The sequence below is a fragment of the Herpailurus yagouaroundi genome, unplaced genomic scaffold (assembly GCF_014898765.1).
Source record: "Herpailurus yagouaroundi ecotype Mexico unplaced genomic scaffold, PumYag 160, whole genome shotgun sequence".
Taxonomy (NCBI): Eukaryota; Metazoa; Chordata; class Mammalia; order Carnivora; family Felidae; genus Herpailurus; species Herpailurus yagouaroundi.
The window spans coordinates 36253761-36277493 of NW_024412401.1; the positions used below are offsets into that span (position 1 = coordinate 36253761).

At 40.1% G+C, this 23733-nt stretch overlaps 1 protein-coding gene across 1 annotated transcript in view; it reads left to right on the forward strand.

The window, feature by feature from the left end:
- HSDL2 (hydroxysteroid dehydrogenase like 2) overlaps window positions 1–23733 on the forward strand; it is a 65984-nt gene that overhangs the window by 21843 nt on the left and 20408 nt on the right. Inside the window, exons 5-8 of the mRNA XM_040481970.1 lie at window positions 585–688; window positions 1378–1476; window positions 12359–12553; window positions 16869–16940. Coding sequence (XP_040337904.1) covers window positions 585–688; window positions 1378–1476; window positions 12359–12553; window positions 16869–16940 — 470 coding nt within the window. The remainder of the gene's footprint in view (window positions 1–584; window positions 689–1377; window positions 1477–12358; window positions 12554–16868; window positions 16941–23733) is intronic.

The following is a 23733-nucleotide window of genomic DNA, read 5'->3' on the forward strand; positions in this document are numbered from 1 at the left end:
GTGTGTGTGTGTGTGTGTGTGTGTGTGTGTGTGTGTGTGTGTGTGTGTGTTGGGGAGGCAGAATTGGAAGGATGTAGTTGAGGGTAGCCTCAGTTGGATTTAAGGCTAATGTACCAGGGATTTGATTATTTTCATCAAGCAGATCATGTTAGGCTAGTAAGCAAAACTTCAAAGATTGAAAATTACTGCTTTTCCTGTCTTTGTTCCAGAAAAGTGAAAACAAACAAAAAGTACACTACATTACTGAGCAAGTTTAGTTGCTTTGTAGAAGTAGTTTAAAATATAATTTTAGGGGCACCTGGGTAGCTCAATTGGTTAAGCATCCAACTTTAGCACAGGTCATGATCTCGTGGTCCGTGGGTTCAAGCCCCACATTGGGCTCTGTGCTAACAGCTCAGAGCCTGGAGCCTGCTTCCGATTCTGTCTCTCTCTCTCTCTGTCCTTCCCCTGCTCATGTTCTGTCTCTCTCTCTCTCTCTCTCTTTCTGTCTTAAGAATAAATTTAAAAAAAAATTTTAATATATAATTTTAAAAAGTGGGTAAGTTGTTAGAAAGCTGTTGACTTGTGTTTTCTTTTGCTTTCAGATCTAAAGCATGTATTCCTTATTTGAAAAAGAGTAAAATTGCGCATATCCTCAATCTCAGTCCACCACTGAACCTAAATCCATTGTGGTTCAAACAGCATTGTGGTAGGTGGTTGGTTGAGGGGATGGTTTGTTTGATTAATTTGCTTTGTATTAAGTCAGTGTATCTATGATGTGATCAAAATTTGTTCATGGCATTCAACATTAAAGTTTCTGTACAATATTGGTAGCACTTTGGAAAGTAGATTCTTCATCTTTTATCTGTAATTTGAAACGTTGAGGTATAGTTTACATTCAATAAAATGCACAGATCTTAATGGCTCAGTTTGATGAGTTTTGACAAATGTGTATACACCTGCATAACTAATAGCCAAATCGGGATATGGATTTCCATCATTGCAGAAAGCTCCCTCCAGTCTCAGTAGGTGTGTTTTTTGTATATAACTTATTCTTCTATGAAGTTGGTTAAAAGCTATGAAGTACTTTCACTTTCACAGCAAATTAATGATTTGAGGTGTGTATGCTAACCTATAAGAATTATGTATAGGTGCTTCCTTTAGTATAGTTGCATCAGATACTTAGTCCTTTTTTGTACATAATTTACTAAAATTTGGACAGGCAATTGGAATAGAAACTCCCAGTAAAACTGAAAGAAGTTCAGTTTTAATTGACTAGATTAAACAAATTTGCAACTTTTTGTTCTTGTTTCACTGGCAGTATAGCCGTAGAAAGAAATTGGTTATACTCACAAATTAGTCCATTAATTAAATCCTATTCTTTGTGGTTTCTTTCAGCTTACACCATTGCTAAGTATGGTATGTCTATGTGTGTGCTTGGAATGGCAGAAGAATTTAAGGGTGAAATTGCAGTCAATGCATTATGGCCTAAAACAGGTATGTACTTAAAAAAATATATCCATTTAATTAGTTTTTCATTTATTGTCCTTAACAGTTTTGAGATGCATCTTGGGTGGGTAGGTTGAGGTGGCAAACAAGTTAAACTTTTTCTTATACATACAAGGCTCTTTTCAGTCACCTTCTACCTTTGACTTGGACTACATGACTGACTTTAAAGCCAGTTACTATGCTAGAGACATAGAACATTGGGACACTTGAAGAGTTTCATTAAAGAGAGGGGCACCCGGGTGGCTCAGTCATTTCAGTGTCCCAACTCTTGATTTTGGCTCAGGTCATGATCCCAAGGTCATGGCTCAATCAGTAGAGCATGTGACTCTTGATCTCAGGGTTCTTTTTTTTTTTTTTTTTTTTCAGGGTTCTAAGTTCAAGATCCACATTAGTCATAGTTTACTTAAAAAAAAAAAAAAGAAACTAAATGCAACAGCTACTTAGGAGATTGAATTATAGCATAAAAATGCTTTCTGGATCTACACAGAGATTGTGTTTTGAATTAAAAAAAAAAAAACTGTAGTTGAAGGATTGAGTGGTCATTGTTAACACCTGAATAAGTAGCTTGGCCGTTGAAGTGTAAGAGATATCTCAAAATGCAGAGCAAAAACACTCTGAAGAAAAAGAAAATAGACTCACGGGACTTCCCATGTAAATATCAGGAGCCCCAGAAGGAGAAAACAAATAGAGGAAAAACAGTAATTTAACTAAAAATAGAAAATGGGTGCCTGGCTGGCTCAGTCAGAAGAGCATCTGACTCCTGATCTTAGGGTCTTGAGTTCAAGCCCCATGTTGGGTATAGAGATTAAATAAATAAAATAAATACATACATACATACATACAATTTAAAAAAAAGAAAAAGAAAACAATTCCCTTTAGCCAAAGACTTAAATGTGTCAGTTGAAAAGTTTACCAAGTGGGAGGCTGAATTTATGGGGGGGGCGGGGAGGTAGTATAGACATCTGGGAGACATCTCTGAATTTCAAGGATAAAAAGAAAATCTTGCAAGCTTTCAGGCAAAATATCTTACTTACAAAGGAAAAACATTGCATCAATACTAGAAGGCAGTGGAATAACATCGTGGATTACTGATAGGAAGGGACCCATTCAAGATAACATTTATTGACAAGGGTAAGATATAGGAGCATGCAAGGATATCACATTTGAGAAAAATCTAGAAGTGCTGTTAACCAAACAGCAAATCAGTCATAGTCAAGACTTTTCAACATAGAGGGAAATGGAGTGGAGAGGAAATAATGGCAAGCAAAAAACCCTGTAATGCGTTTGGTTAAATGTAAATGAGGTGTGATAGAATGACCAAGAATATGAAATATAGGGTATCAAATAAAAACTCTTTGTATAGAAGACATGCATAAGAGAAAACTTTAAGATTAGTCTCTGGGCAAAAGCACTAAACTGTCTTTTTAAAGCTTAGAAGTCGGGAAAGGACAAAATATGAAAGTAATTGAATTCTGAAGGGCTATATAAGCATTGGAAGATCGGGGAGGGAAAAGTATTCCGACAGTCTCATCTTGTGGCAGCCACAATACTAGATGGTATGCTTTTTAAAAATTATATTTTCTTTTTGGGGCTAGGGTATGGAAATGCTTTAGGATCTTAAAGTTACAGATAACTTCCTACCTTTTCTTTTAATTAATTTTTAATTTTAATTCCAGTACAGTTAGATAGTTATATTAGTTTCAGGTGTACAATATAGTGATTCAGCAATTCCATACATTACTCAGTGTTCATTACCATAAGTGTACTCTTAATCCCCTTCCCCTGTTTCACCTGTCTCCCCACCTACCTCATTTCTGGTGACCATTAGTTCTCCATAGTTAAGAGCCTGTTTCTTGGTTTGTCTCTTCTCTTTTCTTTCTCCTTTGCTCATTTGTTTTGTTTCTTAAATTCCACATATGAGTGAGATCCTGTGGTATTTGTCTTTTCTCTGACTGACTTATATCACTTTAGTTTTATCCTCTCTAGCTCTATCCAGGTGTCTCAGGTACTTTCTCTGCAGTTGGTTTATTCACATCAGGATATAAACAGGTTTCACATAAGGGCACCCAGGTGGCTCAGTCAGTTGAGTGTCCGACTCTTAATGTCAGCTCAGAACATGATCCCATGATTGTGGGACCAAGCCCTGCATCAGGCTCTGCACTGAGCGTGGAGCCTGTTTAAGATTCTTTTTCTCTCCCTCTCCCCCTCTTTCCCTCTCTCCCTTTCTCCTTTTGCCCCTCTCCCCCTCTTGCCCTTTCTCTCTCTAAAAAAAAAAAAAAAAAAAGTTAACACATTACATTTGTGTGATAGTTTTCATTTATAGTAGTTACACTTAATTTTTTTTCCTTGTCACTGATTTCTTGAAAAACCAGGTCATTTATAGAATTTCCAAAATCCTGTATTTTCCTGATTCTTCCCACTGTGTCTTTTTTTTTTTTTTTAATTTAATTTTGAGAGAGAGAGAGAACGCATGCGAGCACGTGAGCTGGGGAGGGGCAGAGGTGGGGGGGACAGAGGATCCCAAGCCAACTTTGCCCTGATAGCACAGGAGTCCAACTCGGGGCCTGAACCCATGAACCGTGAAATCATGACCTGAGCTGATGTCAGACGTTCAACCGACTGAACCACCTAGGTACCCCTCCCATTGTGTCTTTTAACATGTTTCTTTATTCTCTAAGGACCTTTATATTGTTTATTCCTATTCTTCTTCCTTCTGAAATTATTTTGTGTATTCATTTATTGCTCAACAAATACCTGTTGGACAGTTACCATGTGGCAGACCTTGTGCCAGGGTATTGTGCCTACTTCTTTGACCTTTCACCTAATAGATGACTAGTTTGGTAAGAGTTGACCATGAAAAGCACATTTAATCCAGCATTTTTGCAAAGTATTGCAGCCCTAGCGATACTTTTGAACTGAATTGCCACATGTAACCTGTGAAACATACCCAGAGTTCTAGCTTAAGGACAATTGGGAGATTTCTTTTTATCTTTATTCCCATCTGCTGAGTGAAGGGATTTCCTCAGCATCAAGAAGTAGTGGAAGGGCCAATGGCCTGTGGTGTTGAAGCTCAGGAAATGGGGCTGTAGGTGAGAATGTATGGGGCCCAAGGGTGTGTTGCTGATACAATTTCTAGGAAAATTTAGCTGTTGCAAACACCTCTATAGTTACCACCTTGCTTTTCTTCTGAGGGCTCCAAGCATCAGTTTTTTAAAATTCCTTTCTTCTGTTTGACCGAGATTCCTTTTTTCCCTGGCCCACTGTGGGATCGGAACCATGTTTCGTTGCTTCTTAATTTCCCTGATGTTTCTGAAGCAGATACAGTTCTTTTAAGATTTTTCTGGAGAGTGATATTCTTTGCAGTGAGGCAAAAGGTGAGAGGGAAAGAGTGCTTCTATAGCATTTTTCAAACTGCATGTCAGGACTCATTGGTGAATCATGAAATCAATTTCGTGGCTTGTAAAATTGAGTTAGAAGGTAGCAGCCAGAATTTCATTGTTTTGCTTTACTTCTAATGGAATAAAAAAGAAAATATTGCAGGTAGTTAGTCGGTACTGTTTCATATTTGAATGAATATGTGTGTGTGTGTGTATATGTATGTATTATGTATTACTAGTCATGTAGGTAAAAAGTGTTACTTATTGTGGATCACACTGAAAAACTTTAAAAGCTCACACTTTGTGGTGCTTTTCTTTTTCACCTTCTTTTCCTTCTCTCATCCTTTCTCAGCCTCCCCCCACTTCAGTCGTTGCTGTTATTGGTAGATAGTGAGGGTCAGGCAGTTAATTAGAAAGGGGTCTCTCTGATAACAAAGTCCTAATGTCGTATTTTCCCTTTTTTGTACCTCTATTATGTTACTTGTCATTTTCTATTCATTCATCTTCTGAACATTTGTATATGCCAGGTACAATTCTCTGCACTCTTTATTCGTTACGCATCTGAAGATGATTTATGAAGTGTCCACTTGTGTACGAGGCATTAAGGGGAATGAAGATGCCTGTGATAACAGGCCTTACTCTTGGAGTTTACTGTTTAGGGTGCCATTGTCTAAACTCTGTCCTTCCCTTCACCCCTCTACTCTGCTCACCTTTAGGTCTTTGGAATCATGGGGTAACAAAGTTAGAAAAAGCCTAGTCTGACTCTAAGAATTTTAGATTTTATTTGTACAACAGATAATTTTTGGATACCCGTTATGTCCAAGCTCTGTTTGAGTTGTTTAAGACACATCAGAGAACAAAACAGACAAGAAGCTCTGTCCTTTTGGAACTTGCAGTTTAATTGGGAGAGATACAATAGGCAGTTAACATAAAGAAGAGTCAAGTATATAGCATGCTAGAAGGTGATAATGCTATGTAAAAAAATAGAACAAAGTAAGGGGGATTGGGAGTCTCAGATGTTGGGAGGGTAGATTGCAATTTTAAATAGAGTAGAAGGGTTTATATTTTTCGAGAAGGTGACGTTTGAGCATAGACTTGAAGAGGGTGCTGGAGTTAGCCTCAGGAATGTGTTAGCTACAGGGTACCTGAGAGAAGCATTGAAGGCAGAGGAAATAGCCAGGGGAAAGGTCCTAAGAGGTGAGCATGCCTGGCATGATGAAAGAGCAGAGAGAAGGCCAGTGTGGCCAGAGTGAGGGGAGAACAGTCGAAAATGAGATCGTGTCCATAAGGAAATGGGGATCAGATGTTGTAGGTCCTTGCCAAGACTTGAGTTTTTACTCTGAGTGAAATGGGCAGCTTTTGCAGGGCTTTGAGTAGAGAGGGACCTGATCATACCTGAATTTTTTAAAGGATCTAAAGAATAGATGCTTGGGTAAAGGGAGAAACAGGGAGACCAGTTCAGAGACTACTGCAGTATACATGTTGGTAGCTGTGACTGGGGTGATAGCAGTAAAGGTGATGGAGAGTGGTCACATCCTGCTGTATTTTTCTATTTTTATTTTTTAATGTTTATTTTTGAGAGAGAAACAGAGCATGAGTGGGATATGGGCAGAGAGAGGGAGACACAGAATCTGAAGCAGGTTCCAGGCTCTGACGCAGGGCTCGAATTCACAAACCGTGAGATCATGACCTGAGCTGAAGTCGGATGCTCAACCGACTGAGCCATCCAGGTGCCCCTATTTTGAAGGTGGAACCAACAGACAGGGAAAGCTGCAGATGGGGCAGGTTAGGGAGCAAGGTTAGGAATTCATCTGGGGGCATTGTGCTCATGCATCCATATGGAGATGGTCAGTAGATGGTTGGATTTGTAAGTGTGGGTGTCAGGAGAGAGGTCCAGCAATTGGAGATAGCAATTTGTGGGCTATCAAATGTAAATGCTACATAAGAAGAGAAAGGACCATTAGCCATTGCAGCATTCAGAGATTAGGAAGGAGAAGAACCATATGGGAGAGAAAGGTAGGAAGAAAACGAAAGAGTGTGATATCCTGGAAGCCAATTGAAGAAAGTGTTTTAAGGGAAGAAGGGGAGAGATTCATTATGTTAAATGCTGCTAGCAGTTGTTATAAGATGGGGACCGACCACTGGATTTAGTAGTCTGTACATCTCCTTCACATCACTTAACAACATTTGTAATTAAACTCTTGATGTTATTTTTAAAAAATTTTAAATATTTATTTATTTATTTTTGAGAGAGAGGGAGAGCACATGCAGCAGAGGTGCAGAGAGAGAGAGAGGGAGACACAGAATCTGAACAGGCTCCAAGCTCTGAGCTGTCAGCACAGAACCCGATGTGGGGTTTGAACTCACAAACTGCAAGATCATGACCTGAGCCAAAGTCGGACAGTTAGTCAACTGAGCCACCCAGGCACCCCTAAACTCTTGATTTTATAACTTAGTTGTTTAATGTCTTTCTTGCTAGGATGAAAGTTTCTAGAAGGTAGAGACAGAATCTGCTTTGCTCATTTTACTGTAGTCATGGTAAACATTCAGTAAATATTTGATGAGTTAATGAATGTACAGTATGATTACCTTCTGCCTAGCTCCAAACAGAATACTGCATGACAGAGAATGTGGAGGTCGCCACCAGGATTGGCAAGAGAAATCAGCTCACTGCCAACATCTTTGTTTTAGGTCTGAGATGTTCATTTTAGAAGTTTTACCAGACAACTTAGAACCATTGGTATTATTTTTTTTAGCCTAGACTTGATGGCACAGTGAGGTGAATTTACAGTCATGTACCTTGTGATATGTGGCATGATGGGATTGTGTACAGGATACTTTTGAAAGAGAGCAGGAGGGCCATGTAGCTCACGTTTAAAGGTCAGGAAAAGAGGTGTTCTAATAGAAGTAATTGATCGGAATAGGACCTCAGGGGGATGTTGGAATTAGCAAGAAGGAACATTGGGCAAGGCATTCCTAGCAGAGGGAACAACCAAGGCCATGGTATGGGAAAATACCGTGTGTTTGGTGGAACTGTCAAGGAATTTGATAATGGTGTATATGTGATAGGCTCTGAGCTTTTTATTTCCCACTGGACTTGGGCAGTTGTCTTGATTGTTGGGTAGGTGTGAGGTGGTGGGGGGAGGAGCTTGAGCTAAGCCCCAGGTCTTGATTGCCAAATTTAGGGGCTTGAATTCTAACTTGTATTCAATAGAGAGCCACTTTAGAATTTGAGAAGCAGGAGAGCAGAGGGAAAACAGGAGCAGTAGAGTGATGTGGTTGCTGATGAGGTTTAAGAAGTTTAATTTGGCATCTGAATATAGGATGGCTTGTAAGATTATGGAGAGAGGAAGCTGGAAAGCTAGCTAGGATGTTGCATTATTCATAACTGAGGCAATAAAAATGGATTCAAGAGGGTGTCCAGGCTTCTGGCTGTTTGTGAGGCCTCTATTTCAAAAACATGGTTTCTCTTCCTAGACTGTGTAGAGCGGCTCTCTATGCTTGCTGGAACCAGAAGTAATCTCCCAGCATTATTCCCTTCAAGGAAAAGGAGATTTATGACACTTAATGGAAGAGATACAGTGTAACATACATTGTCTACAATCTAAACGGTGTCCTGGTCCACTCTTTGTCCTCTCTGGCTCAGTGTTTCTTCTCTGAACCGGCTACAATCCCCCTTCTGGGTTTAGAACTTTTCACCCCACTGAATTCAACACATCCACAGAAGGGATCAGAGAATAGCCCTGAGTGGTTGAACAACATGAGGATCTCAAGCCCCAACTAGGTCACCTTCAGAAGTTTGTCTTTTTACAAGACTTAGTTCATAGTTTCTGTTGAAGTGGAGGGTGGGGAAGGCAGGAGGGAGAAGAGCTGCCATTCAAAATGCCTGCTGCCTCTGACCTCTTGGCTGGTCAGAACAAGTGTGGTGGAAGAGGGAGGTCCACTTCGGGAAGGATTGCATGTGGGCTGGGGTGAGGAGTCTGGGCATCCAGCCACCAATCTTGGTACTGGCAGCCGAGTGGAAGATAACAGATGTATCACAGAGCAGCTGCAGGCCTCTGCCACCTGGACCACGCTACGTACAGGCGTGGTAACTCCGCTAACCACGGAGGTCAGGGTAATAAAGTGGCAGCTGGCCTCTCTGGTCCTAGAAACTGAAACTAGTTTCCTTGTTTTTTAAGGGGCTTGCTTACCAACTTGTTTAAATAGCAGTTTATATATATTTCATTGATTCTGAGATGCCTGTGTTTTCATGTTTTTACATCTTTGATATCAGGCTGCTCTTACTATTAATGATGTACAATAGGTTATTGGCAGGTGGTTTGTTTCTTAGCGGAACACTTTATAATCAGTGGTATCTTTGGTTCAGTGAGTACCCAAAGAATATGTGTGTGTGTGTGGTGGTTAGCAGGTGTTTCAGAGGTGAGACAAACTTTCTTTCCAGAGAAGGAGTCAAAGGCAATGCTGATATTTTAAGTCTGATATGTACTCTATATGTTTATGTGAAAGGAAATCTTTGGTTGATACGAAGACTTGTTACTGTGTGTTTTAAATGGAGTATCAATTGGAAGCTATTAGATATTTTTTTAATTATTCCTTAATAATACTTAAGTTTTAGGCTCACCTTTAGGATTCTTGTAATCCAAGGCATATCAGCTTTCGTTAAAACTTGTGCTTTTTTTCTTTCCCAGGAATCATCAGTGAATTTCATTTGTTGTATCCTATTGTTAACCTATTTCTATTGTTGTCAGTTTTATGACCTATTAGGTTAGCCTACGACATTGCAAAACCTTTGCTGAGAATAACTCTGGCTTATTTCCTGATTGTGAGTGTATGTGCCTTTGTATCTTCCTTAGAAAGATTACTGAAGTAAAGATAGGTTGCTTTCATTCATTGTTCTTATGTGGTGTGTGTGTCTATACATATGAATACACACAACACACGTATACATCCATGACATACTTTTAATTAAAGCTTTTAAGAATTCTTATACCATTCATATAGTCTACATTGAGACTAGAGTATATACATATGCATATAGACTTAAGGTGCACCGTATTGAAAAAAATTATTTATTTTTACATTATCTCTGCACCCAACATGAGGCTTGAACTCATGACCTAAAGATCAAAAGTCGTGTGGTTTCCAGATAAAGCCAGCCAGACACCCCTATATTGAAATATTTTTATTTTTATTTTTTTATTAAAAAAAATTTTTTTAATGTTTTTTATTTATTTTTGAGACAGAGAGAGACAGAGCATGAACAGGGGAGGGGCACAGAGAGAGGGAGACACAGAATCCGAAGCAGGCTCCAGGCTCCAGGCTCCAGCTGTCAGCACAGAGCCCGACGCAGGGCTCGAACTCACGAACCATGAGATCATGACCTAAGCCGAAGTCAGACGCTTAACCGACTGAGCCACCCAGGCGCCCTGAAATATTTTTAGAAAAATTCTACAGTTTGGGGCACATGGGTGGCTCAGTTGGTTGAGCATCTGACTCTTGATTTTAGCTCAGGTCATGATCCCAGGGTCGTGGGATTGAGCCTCACATCGGGCTCTGCACTGAGCATGGAGCGTGCTTAGGATTCTTTCTCTCTCTCTCTCTCTCTCTCTCTCTCTCTCTCTCTCTTCCCCTCCCTCTGTCCCTCTACCCTGCTTGCACACACTCTCTCTCTAAAAAAAGAAAATTCTGTGGTTTATGGGAGTGAGAATGGTGTAAACCAACTCTAAGCATGTTGGTTTACAAAGTATGACCCTTTAGTCTCTTGATGGTTAAGATCCTGGCTCTGAAATCAAGCTGTCAGATGTTTGAACCCTAGTTCCTGTAATCTTTTAACTCCTCTGTGCATGAGTGCTCTCATCTGTAAAATGGGAATAACAGTACGGACCTCACAGAATTCATTCAGATAATGTATGTGAAGTCTGTAGCAGCATGCCCAGCATAGGCCACATTTAATAAATATTAGCTGTTATTTTTTATTAATGAAATGTCACACCAAGAGCAAGACCAGAGCTCTTGAGCTATTGGTTAAGTAAAAAATTCTTCCTAGTAAGAAACCATACTTACAAGATAGGAACAGGATGTATTTCCTAACTCTGTGCTTTTGGAAATTCCCCAAGTTGATTGTGTTGTCTTAGTAGTAAAGGTGTATGCTAAAAGGTAATCACCATGAAGGTAGGAACTTTTGTCTATTTTATCAACCCATTTGTCCCCAATCCCTACAATAATGCCTGACTTATTGCTCGATAACTATATGTTGAATGAATGTAAAGGGGTCAGTGGCTATTAAAAGCTACAAAGTTTTTATCTTATGGACTGACTTATGTAAGTTCTTCCAGTGTGTATTGATTTAAAATAATGGTTCGGCAATGGTATGGAGAGAACCTTATCTGAATTACTAGAAACCCTGAAACCTAAAGTACATTTAAACAAATTGACTTTCATTGCTTTAAATATAAGCTAAGATAATGTAAGTAAATTGAGATAAGTTACTGTTCACAATTTTGACAATGTATAATTAATAGTGTACTATTAATGGTAGAGTTTCAAGTTACTTCGTAAGCACAGAATTTAAAAATTATATGCAGCTAAAATAGTAAAAATTGTATGCAAATTTTTAAAAAATTTTTAAATGTTTATTTTTGAGAGAGAGAGAGTACACACGTGGGGGAGGTACAGAGAGAGAGGGAGACACAGAATCTGAAGCAGGCTTCAGGCTCTGAGCTGTCAGCCTGACAGCGGGGCTTGAACCCACGAACCATGAGATGATGACCTGAGCCAAAGTCTGACACTTAACCTGTTGAGCCACCCAGGTGCCTCTGTATGCAAATGTTAATAGTAATTATTTCTGGCTAGGGGAATTATAGATAATTTTTAAGTTCTTCCTTTTGCTTCTCTATTTTCTAGTATCTGAACTTAAAAGGGACCACCAAAAATCCAACTAGTATTTATTGAGTGCTAATAATGCATTTGTCATTGTTTTAGCCACGAGGAATACCCTGATGAATGACAGAAACAAAATATCTGTATTTTAATAGAGGGGTGAGATAATAAACTTAGGAAAGGAGCTTCTTATTGTAGAGTCAGGAAACAGGCCCAGAGATGTTAAAGTGACTTGCCAAAAATCCTGACATAGTTGGCCTAAAAATCCCTCTCACCTGACTTACTGCTCAGTGCTTTTTCTGTTATACCCTCCTGGCTTTCTCAACTTTCAGGAATCCTGTGCAAATTCTTGAGCATTCTAAATCAGAAGTCCAATTGAATTTTGCTGAGTCTCAGGAACCCATTCTATTGTATGAGGCAGCATTGTGAAGAGTAAGGAACATGTGTTTTCCACCCGGTTATGTCAGTAGAACATTCGGCAAATCCGTTAAGCTCTCTGGACCTTATTTTCATCATCTGAGAAGTAAAGAGATCAGCTGTCTGGTTTGTTACTTCCAGAGCCCCATTATTTGATCTGGAGTTCTCTGTGTGTGTATTTGCTCTCTCCACAGCCATCCACACCGCTGCTATGGACATGCTGGGAGGATCCGGTATTGAAAGCCAGTGTAGAAAAGTTGATATTATTGCAGATGCTGCCTATTCCATTTTTAAAAAGCCAAAAAGTTTTACAGGAAACTTTATTATTGATGAAAACATCTTAAGAGAAGAAGGAGTAAAAAATTTTGACGTCTATGCAATTAAACCAGGTAATGCTTACAGTTTTTTTTTTTTAACATTTATTTATTTTTGAGACAGAGAGAGACAGAGCATGAACGGGGGAGGGTCAGAGAGAGGGAGACACAGAATCTGAAACAGGCTCCAGGCTCTGAGCTGTCAGCACAGAGCCCGACGCGGGGCTCGAACCTATGGAGCGTGAGATCATGACCCGAGGTGAAGTCGGCCACCCAACCGACTGAGCCACCCAGGCGCCCCAGTGCTTACAGTTTTTAAAAGTAGTGATGTCTGTTTCTGCATTTCCTGCAAGGAGCACACCTCTGTTTTGTGTGCATGTTTGTGTCATTATAAAATTAATATGTTCTTTTAAAAGCCGTCCTCCTGATGAAGGGTAGGACTTAAAAGAGAGAAAGGAAAAATAGAAGTGAGTTGAGGGCTTTTTAAATGATATGCAGATATGGAAGGCATATCAGCTATTAGCCATTTCCAAATCTTGAAAGAAACCAAAAATGAAAATTGGTTTTTTCAACGTTTATTTTTGGGACAGAGAGAGACAGAGCATGAGCGGGGGAGGGCCAGACAGAGAGGGAGACACAGAATCTGAAACAGGCTCCAGGCTCTGAGCCGTCAGCCCAGAGCCTGACGCGGGGCTCGAACTCACGGACCGCGAGATCGTGACCTGGCTGAAGTCGGACGCTTAACCGACTGCGCCACCCAGGCGCCCAGAAAATTGGTTTTTAAAGTTGGCCTTAAAATCAGAGGAAAGACTTTGTTCAAGGACGTGGAAACAGATGATACAGGAGTGAGTTTTTTACAAAACCCTGGGTGGCTCAGTCAGTTAAGTGTCGGACTTGATTTTGGCTCAGGTCATGGTCTCACGGTTAGTGGGATTGAGCCCCGTGTCAGGCTCTGCGCTGACCACGTGGAGCCTGCTTGGGATTCTGTCTCCCTCTCTCTGCCCTTCCCCTGTTCTCTCTCTCAAATACTTAAAAAAATATATGGACTCTTTCCAAATATTTGTCTCTCTCCCTCTCTCTCTAAATTAAAAAAGAGACAGAGGGAGAGAGAGGAAGACAGAATCCCAAGCACGCTTTGCACTGCCAGCACGGACAAGGGCCTGAAACCCATAAACCGTGAGATCATGACTTGAGCTGAAGTCAGACACTTAATCAGCTGAGCTCCCCAGACTCCCCCAAATGTTTGCCTCTTAAGTGCAGTCTCTTAGAGTAACTCACTGATAGATGGTGAAGATGAGTAAACACAATCTGTCCTTGGTACAAGGGTATGATTTGAGAAGTTCTCAAGGCCCCCTTTTTCAAAGATCATTCTTTCCAAAATTGAAGATGCTGGTGGTGAAAATGAATTCTGACTGTATGTATAAAATATTATATATATGTTTTGATGTTTTATTTACTTTTGGGAGTGAGAGTACAAGTTGGGGAGGGACAGAGAGAGGGGAACAGAAGATCTGAAGCAGTCTGTGCACTGAGAGCTGCAACCCCAATGTGGGGCTCAAACTCACAATCTCTGAGATCATAACGTGAGCTGATATTGAATGTTCAACCAACTGAGCCACCCAGGTACCCCTAAAACATAATATATGTTAAATAATAGACAATATAGGGGTGACTAGGTAGCTCAGTCAGTTAAGCAGCTGACTTCGGCTCAGGTCATGGTCTCATGGTTTGTGAGTTCAAGCCCCGTGTTGGGCTCTGTGCTGCCAGCTCGGAGCCTGGAGCCTGCTTCAGATTCTGTCTCCTCTCTCTGCCCCTCCCCCGCTTGTGCTCTGTCTCTCAAAACTGAATAAACGTTAAAAAAATTTAAATAATAGACACAATAGCCATAAGCGAGGGGTCTATTTACTTGTGCTAAAGTGTATTTTAAATAGGGGCACCTGGGTGGCTCAGTCTGTTAAGTGTCTGACTTTGGCTCAGGTCACCATCTCACGACTCGTGAGTTCGAGCCCCGCGTCAGGCTCTGTGCTAACAGCTGAGAGCCTGGAGTCTGCTTTGGATTCTGTGTCCCTTTCTCGCCATGCCTCTCCCTCGCTCACGCTCTGTCTCTCTCTCTCTCTCTCTCAAGAATAAATAAAACATTAAAAGATAAAAATAAAGTGTATTTTAAATATTATTCAGTAGGTTGAGCTTCCACGTCATCCCTGTCTCTTCGGTTTGAACTGAATTAAATAACTCTTTACAGTTTAACAAAGCCATTTTTTAAAGTTTATTTATTTAGTTTTAATTTTTAAAAACAATTTTTTTAATGTTTATTTGTTTTTGAGAGAGAGAACACAAGCGTGGGAGAGGTGGGGGTGGGGGGAGACAGAGAATCTGAGGCGGGCTCTGCACTGAAAGCAGAGAGCCCAACGTGGGGCTCAAACTCACAAACTGCAAGATCATAACCTGAGCCAAAGTCTGATGCTTAACCAACTGAGCCACCCAGGCACCCCTATTTATTTATTTTGAGAGAGAGAGTACCTGTGAGCAGCAGAGGGGCAGAGAGGGAGAGACTCCCCAGTGGGCTCCATGCTGTTAGCACAGAGCCCAATGTGGGGCTAAATCTCACAAGATCATGACCTGAACCAAAATCAAGACACTTAACTGACTGAGCCCCCCCAAGTACCCTTACAAGGCAGTTTTATATACATTATCTATTTAATCTTCACAGCAATCCTGTGAGAGAAGCAGTATTGTTTAGGGATTAAAAGCATGGAGTTTGAGAGAAGAAACCCAGGTTCAGATTCCAGTTCAGCTGCTCACTAGCTGTGTGACTTTAGGCATATCACCCACTTTCTCTGAGCTTCACTTATTTTACCTTATTGGTAAAATTAGGGGAATAATAGCTTCCATGCAGGATTTTTGTAAGAACTAAGTGCAATAATGTGTATAATGTGTGTGTCACAGTGCCTGACATATGATACAATTGTAGTATTCAGTAGTTAATATTTACAGTAGGAAAACAGGCTTAAAGAGCTTAGTCTTTGCCTAGGAGCAGTCAGCTAATAAGTGGCAGAACCTGAACCAGATTGAGGTGTCCTGGGTCCTGGTACAATGTAATTATCACTTTAGGTTTGAAAGGCACAGTGTCATTGTGCACACAAAAAAATTTTTTAATGTACTCTTTTTTTTAATGTTTATTTAGTTTTGAGAGAGAGAGAGAGAGAGAGAGAGAGAGAGAGAGCAGGGGAAGGGGCAGAGAGAGAGAAAGACACAGAATCTAAAGCAGGCTCCAGGCTCTGAGCTGTCAGCACAGAGCCTGACGTTGGGCTCAAACTCATGAACTGTGAGATCATGACCTGAGCTGAAGTCGGATGCTTAACCGACTGAGCCGCCCAGGCGCCCCACTTGATATGATTTTTAATCTTTAAAATTTTTTTTTCAACGTTTTTTATTTATTTTTGGGACAGAGAGAGACAGAGCATGAATGGGAGAGGGGCAGAGAGAGAGGGAGACACAGAATCGGAAACAGGCTCCAGGCTCTGAGCCATCAGCCCAGAGCCTGACGCGGGGCTCCAACTCCCGGACCGCGAGATCGTGACCTGGCTGAAGTCGGACGCTTAACCGACTGCGCCACCCAGGCGCCCCTAATTTTTAATCTTAAATTTAAAATTTTGTGCACAATCGGGGCACCTGGGTGGCTCAGTCAATTAAGCTTCTGACTTCAGCTCAGGTCATGATCTCATGGTTTGTGATTTCAAGCCCCACATCGGGCTGTCTGCTGTCAGCACAGAGCCTGCTTCGGATCCTCTGTCCCCCTCTCTCTCTGTCCCTACCCAACTCACGCTCCCTCTCTCAAAAATAAATAAACATTAAAAAAAATCCTATCAAGTGTTGAGAGCTTAAGATGAATACGTACTATGATAAGTATTAGGATATAATAAAGACCAATGCCTTCCTGACCTCCAGTTTTCTTAATCTTCTGAGAGGGAGAGACAGAGACAGAGATGGGAAACAAGTTTCTTAATAAGGAACCCCCTTTTCTCAGGGGACTAGGTAAGAAACGAGTCCTGAGTACTTCGGAGGGATGTAGGACAGAAGGGTTGCATGGATAGATGAGAAGGGGGCAGAGCCTCCTGGGAGGGCAGCGAGGAGCTTAATGTAACAGGTGACTCTGTTTGGATCTTAGTGATGAAATTTGCCATTGGAGAGGAGGATAACTGGGTTATGGGAAAAGTATTTTAGCTTTGTGAAAGTCAAGTAGTTTAACAGTTCTCATGGGAGTCTTTTCCATTGCACAAGAATGATTATTACAATAAAAACAGATATAATGTTCATTAAACAGGTGTTAGGAGTCTTAATATATTTAAGTTGTCTTAGTAACCTGATTATTTTTGGGGTCATTTTTCAGGCCATCCTTTGTTACCAGATTTCTTCTTAGATGAACACCCAGATACAATTATCAAGAAAGTGGAATCACGTGGTAAGATGTAGACCATACTTTATATAGGAAAATAAAGATACTAACTTACATATTTCTTTCAGAATATAAAATGGGACATTGCTGCCTTCTGCTTTTGATCCATTGTAATTTAAACTAGACAGTAATATGTGGTCTTGTTAATTCAAGAAGGTTGTCTTTTCCTTCCACCAGTAAGAAGTTCTTAATATATGCTTTTCATTTGACTCAAAAAAAAAAATCTTAAAACGAAAACAGACCCTTTTTTAAGATTTTTATTTCTTTTCCTTGGCACTGTGTTTAGGTATTTCATGTTGATGTGTTATTTTATTTTGAGGAAAAATGTGTCACATCAAAGTATACCTAACAGCATTCTCAGAGTTTGTGCTGTGTGACTGCTTCATTGGAGAAATTCACTTCAAAGGAGATTTTGGTTTTGCTTTATTTTGCTTTTATAATTCAGAAACAATAGCCTCCCTTAATTGGTCCAGAGTTTACGTTTTAGTTTTTGTGTTCTGGCATTGTGTCACTAGCTTACTGAAAGATTTCAGAAGAAACACTCTTTAACAAATACCCATGAGAAGAATTTCTCTCATGGTTTATTAACAAGAATGGCTGTGCTTCTCCTGGGCCCTTACCTTATTTTATCTCACAGACAGTGTGAATCTCCTAAGTGATCACAGATTCTTTAGATGGCTGCTAGAAAATTTAAGAACAAATTTCCTCTATACCTTTATAGCAAATTTATAGAATCTTATACCGCAGTGCATTTTAGTGCCACCTTTTTTCTGGCTTAATCTTTTCTACCTTTACCTTATCTTTGTCTAAATTTTTGGAGATAGTTTTAAAAATTACTTAATAAAAATGGCAACTTTTCATTTGTAGCATGGAAAACTTGAAAACACATCTTATCAAAGTCTAAAAAGAGTCTAGGCTTAAGGCCAGGCAAGAGCAAAATCCTGATTTTTGTGCAGCACCCTAACATTGGATCTGAGCTTCTCTAAATTCCAAGTTTAAATAATAAGAACCACTTATTGATCATGTATATTCATTTTGTTTTTCAGCACATATTTATTGGGCACTACTGTGCATCAAACACTAAGCCAGGTGCTTTGTATGCATTGTCACAGTTAACACGAGCCTGCAAGACAAGTATTATTATCTTCATTTTACATCTGAGATCATGGCAGGTGGCGGAGCCAGGATTTAAATTTGTATTTCTCTGATTGCCAAGCCCGTAACTTTAACCAGTAAATTTAAATTGCTTTTCTAACTCCTGAATACTTAAAGTCCTTTAAATTAGCATATTTTCCCCCCAGTAATCCAACTTATTAATTTATAATGAGTTGCCATCTCATGGACTAGGCATACAGTTGCTATGATCAGCCCATTCTCTCCCTTGGGTCCTAATTACATAGGGAACAGAATCACGATCAGAAGGTTGTTTCATGACCGTGGAATCAGAACAAGGGAGGTTAGATGAGTAAAATGTAAGATAAATGTTTACTGGCATCAAATTTCGATAGGAATGATTTTGCCTATGGGATCAGAATGTGTCACGTGCATTGACTACAATCCATATATCATCTCCACATGAGGGATGCCCTCAGCCTTGAGGTCACAATACTCAAATTCCTTTGGCTGAAGCTTTTCTTCCCCATATGCTGCTGGAGAGAGCGTTTGCTACTGTAGCTCTCTTTTTTTATTCCCTCTTCTTCCTTGTTCAGTCTACTGCAATTGTACTCAACATTTGCTGTAGATACCTTAATATATTCATATAGTCCAGTATATCTGGCTTAGAATCTAACATCTTTCAGGTGATTGGTTAGTCCCTATCCACATCCTCTCTCTCAGAGGTCAGTGTGTATCCCTTATTTCCCAAGGGGGAGCAGCTCACCTTTCTATTAACGTTTGATTGTACCTTTTCTGGTTATTTGTGCTATGTATATTTGTTTTATATAGTGTATTTGTAATTATGAAGTATATTGTAGATTATGTTCATAATTTTAAGTGTTTTTTCTCATATTAAAAGCAATACTGTCATTTCTTCATTGATCTCCTTCCTCCCATTACAACACAGGGAACCCATAGTCTTTTTTGTCTGTTCAGTTTATTTATTTATTTTTTTTTCTTTAGTTACACTTTTTATTGCTTCTGTTCCAGTTGCTCTGGATTCTCCTGAGAAACACTTATTCTTAGCCTGCTGTCCTTTTCCTTTCCCCTGTAGTTGTCACCATCTTTTATTATTTCTATCTTACTGTTCTTTCCTTCTGCATTCTGGGATACCTGCTCAAGTTTGTACTGTAAATTACCGATAAGACTTTTGATGGGGCTCCTGGCTGGCTTGGTTGGTAGAGCATGTGACTCTTCATCTTGGGGTTGGAGTTCAAGCCCCACATTGGGCGTGGAGCCTACTTTATTTATTTATTTTTTTTTAATTTTTTTTTTTAACGTTTATTATTTTTGGGACAGAGAGAGACAGAGCATGAACGGGGGAGGGGCAGAGAGAGAGGGAGACACAGAATCGGAAACAGGCTCCAGGCTCCGAGCCATCAGCCCAGAGCCCGACGCGGGGCTCGAACTCCCGGACCGCGAGATCGTGACCTGGCTGAAGTCGGACGCTTCACCGACTGCGCCACCCAGGCGCCCCAATGGAGCCTACTTTAAAAAACAAAGACTTTTGGGGCACTTGAGTGGCTTAGTTCATTAAGCATCCAACTCAATATTGGCTCAGGTGATGATCTCACAGTTGTGAGATGGAGCCCCACATTGGGCTCTGTGCTGACAGTGCAGAGCCTGCTTGGGATTCTCGCTCTCACTCTCTGCCCCTCCCCTGCTTGCACGCACACTTGAGCTCTCGCTCTCTCTCAAAATAAACAAACATTAAAAAAAAAAAAGACTTTTGACACTTTCACCTCTGTTCCCTTTGGCCTATAATGTTTATTTTAATTTTATTATATGTTTCATTTCTCATGTTCCCTCTTTCCTTGTCCATTTTATTCCATTGTTTTTTTCATTCCAGCCAGTTATATATGACTTTGTGCCCTTGTTTCATATAGTTTTCATGTGGAGGAATTCTTGTGGGTTTCATAGTAAATTATTTTTAGAGGTAAATTTTTTTTTTCTCTTCAGAATAATTTTCCATTACCCTTGTGGTATGTTGTTTCTCATAGGCACCAGGTTATTGTTCCCCACTGCTAATTTATCTTCATATTAGGAAATATCTCTAGAGCTAGTAGAGTCAAATGACAGGGATGTATAGATTGCTTCTGGCTTCATTCCTTGTCCTTCTGGTAGAATTGCGTTCTCAGAGCTATAGTTTCTGTTGTGGTACCTGTTAGGCACATAGCTAGTGCCTGTGTGCGAAGCTGACATGGGAATTTCTTTTACCTCCTACTGTCCCCTTCATGCCCTGCTCCCAAGGTTCTTCCCTCCCCATTTTTATCAGTATTGCTTTGGGGTGTGTACTTCCCAGGGTGCCTCACTACAAGGGCTCCCCCTACTGTCTGCTCCTCTGATATTTGGGAGCTACAAGCTTTGAAATTGGATTTGAAAGATGGAGGCGTTCTTAAAAGGCAGCATTGTAGAACAGAGGTACAGATCCTAGTCTTCTAGTTGAAACAAGCCCAGAGTCTGGTCCAGTGGTTTAAAAATATGAAAACCTGTCTTCTTTGTTTAGGTTAGTAGAGCTATTCTTTCTCTGAGATCTTTCATGAGGCAAAGCACAGGCAGTTCCGTGTTTCTTAGGCTGACTCTGTCTACCTTAGAGTTATTGAACATTTGTTCCTAGATTCTGACAGTGATTGTTTGTGAGTCTAGGTGATGTTTAGTAATTTTTTTACATGTTTATGTAAGTATGGAGTTAGGGTATGATGGGGTCTGCTAGTCATTGTCTTTTTTTTTTTTTTCAAGGTTTTATTTTTAAAGTAATCTCCACACCCAGCATGGGACTTGAACTCACGACCTTGATATGAAGAGTCGCATGCTCCACCAACTGAGCCAGCTGGTCACCCCTCTTTTTTTTTTATTTAATTTATCTTTTTAATTTACATCCAAATTAGTTAGCACATAGCACAACAATGATCAGGAGTAGATTCCTTAATGCCCCTTACCCATTTAGCCCATCCCCCCTCCCACAACCCCTCCAGTAACCCTCTGTTTGTTCTCCATATTTAAGAGTCTCTTATGTTTTTGTCCCCCTCCCTGTTTTTATATTATTTTTGCTTTGCTTCCCTTAGGTTCATCTGTTTTGTATCTTAAAGTCCACATATGAGTGAAGTCATATGATTTTTATCTTTCTCTGACTAATTTCACTTAGCATAATACCCTCCAGTTCCATCCACGTAGTTGCAAATGGCAAGATTTCATTCTTTTTGATTGACGAGTAATACTCCATCGTATATGTATACCACATCTTCTTTATCCATTCATCCATCGATGGGCATTTGGGCTCTTTCCATACTTTGGCTTTTGTTGATAGTGCTGCTATAAACATGGGGGTGCATGTGTCCCTTCAAAACAGCATACCTGTATCCCTTGGATAAATACCTAATAGTACAATTGCTAGGTCATAAGGTAGTTCTATGTTTAATTTTTTGAGGAACCTCTATAGCGTTTTCCAGAGTGGCTGCACCAGTTTGCATTCCTACCAGCAATGCAAAAGAGATCCTCTCTGTCTGCATCTTTGCCAACATCTATTGTTCCCTGAGTTGTTGATATTAACCATTCTTTTTTTTTTTTAACGTTTATTTATTTTTGAGACAGAGAGAGACAGCATGAACGGGGGAGGGTCAGAGAGAGAGAGGGAGACACAGAATCGGAAACAGGCTCCAGGCTCTGAGCTGTCAGCACAGAGCCCGACGCGGGGCTTGAACTCACGAACCGTGAGATCATGACCTGAGCCGAAGCCGGACGCTTAACCAACTGAGCCACCCAGGCACCCCTATATTAGCCATTCTGACAGGGGTGAGGTGGTATCTCATTGTGGTTATGATTTGTATTTCCCTTATGATGAGCAATGTAGAGCTTTTTTTCGTGTCTTGGTTGGCCATCTGGATATCTTCTTTGGAGAAGTGTCTATTCATGTCTTTTGCTCATGTCTTCACTGGATTATTTGTTTTTTGAGTGTTGAGTTTGAGAAGTTCTTTGTAGATTTTGGATACTAACCCTTTATCTGATATGTCATTTGCAAATACCTTCTCCCATTCTATCGGTTGCCTTTTAGTTTTGCTGATTGTTTCCTTTGCTGTGCAGAAGCTTTTTATTTTGATGAGGTCCCAGTAGTTTGCTTTTGTTTCCCTTGCCTCTGGAGATGGTTGAGTAAGAAGTTGCCGTGGCCAAGGTCAAAGAGGTTTTTGCCTGCTTTCTCCTCAAGGATTTTGATGGCTTCCTGTCTTACATTTATGTCTTTCATCCATTTTGAGTTTATTTTTGTGTATGGTGTAAGAAAGTGGTCCAGGTTCATGTCGCTGTCCAGTTTTCCCAGCACCACTTGCTAAAGAGACTGTCTTTATTCCATTGGATATTCTTCCCTGCTTTGTCAAAGATTAGTTGCCCATATGTTTGTGGGGCCATTTCTGGGTTCTCTATTCTGTACCATTGATCTGAGTATCTGTTTTTGCACCGCCCTCTTTTTTTTTTAAGTAACCACAATGTTCTTTCTCATTAAAGCTTACATATTTGTAGTCTACTGATTATACCTTTCGAATATATTACTGATTTGTTTTTTGTCTCCTGAAGTTTTATTCTCTTGTTCAAAGTCATGCCATGTCTAAATAGTCCAGATGATCAAATTATGCAATTTATCACTTGGCAAATGTCTTTTGGGGCTACACTAAAGTTTTTGCTACAGTCTGCCACCACAGGCTTCTGGGGGACTTGTCATATCTTCTTTCTTTAAAAATTTTTTTTTTTTACATTTATTTATTTTTGAGAAACAGTGAGACAAAGCGTGAGCGGGGAGGGGCAGAGAGAGAGAAGGAGACACAGAATCTGAAGCAGGCTCCAGGCTCTGAGCTGTCAGCACAGAGCCCGACACAGGGCTTGAACCCATGAACTGTGAGGTCATGACCTGAGCTGAAGTCGTATGCTTAACCGACTGAGCCACCCAGGCACCCCTATCTTCTTTCTTGACCTAGGTGATGATGACACAGCATATCCACTTATTGATAAGTTTTAAAAAATTATTGAAGTATAGTTGACACAGAATATTACATTTGTTTCATAGTGATTCCACAGGTCTATACCTTATGCTGTGCATATCACAAGTGTAGCTACCATCTGTCACCATACAACATTACTACAATACCACTGACTGTATTTCCTGTGCCATACCTTTTATCCCCATGACTTACTCATTCCATAACTGAAAGCCTATACCTCTTACTCCCCTTCACCCCTTTTTACACATCCCCCAACCCCTCTGGTAACTTTTTGAGCTATATACTTATGATCATTATTCATGCATGTTATCCATGAAGAAAAAGCAAGGGCAAGGCAGTCGGAGTTGTTTGCCATGGGTGTAGGCAATAAAGAGGTGCACTCTCTAATGAATTTAAAAATAGTGAGAAACTAAAAGTTTATTTAAAAGTGTGTATCTTTGCTCCATTGGATCTTGAGGATTTCATCTTTAATATCTGTTTGGATTTTAACTTGTAAGAAGAGAAGGATTTTCTTGTTTATTTGTTTGGGTGTTTTTGTCTCTGGAATCATTGTAGTGGAGGGTAATCTATATGCAGCAAATTTGGGATACTTTTATATTGCTTCTGTTGTACTATGGAATATTTTTGTGCTGCCAATTATATTTCATTTAATAACC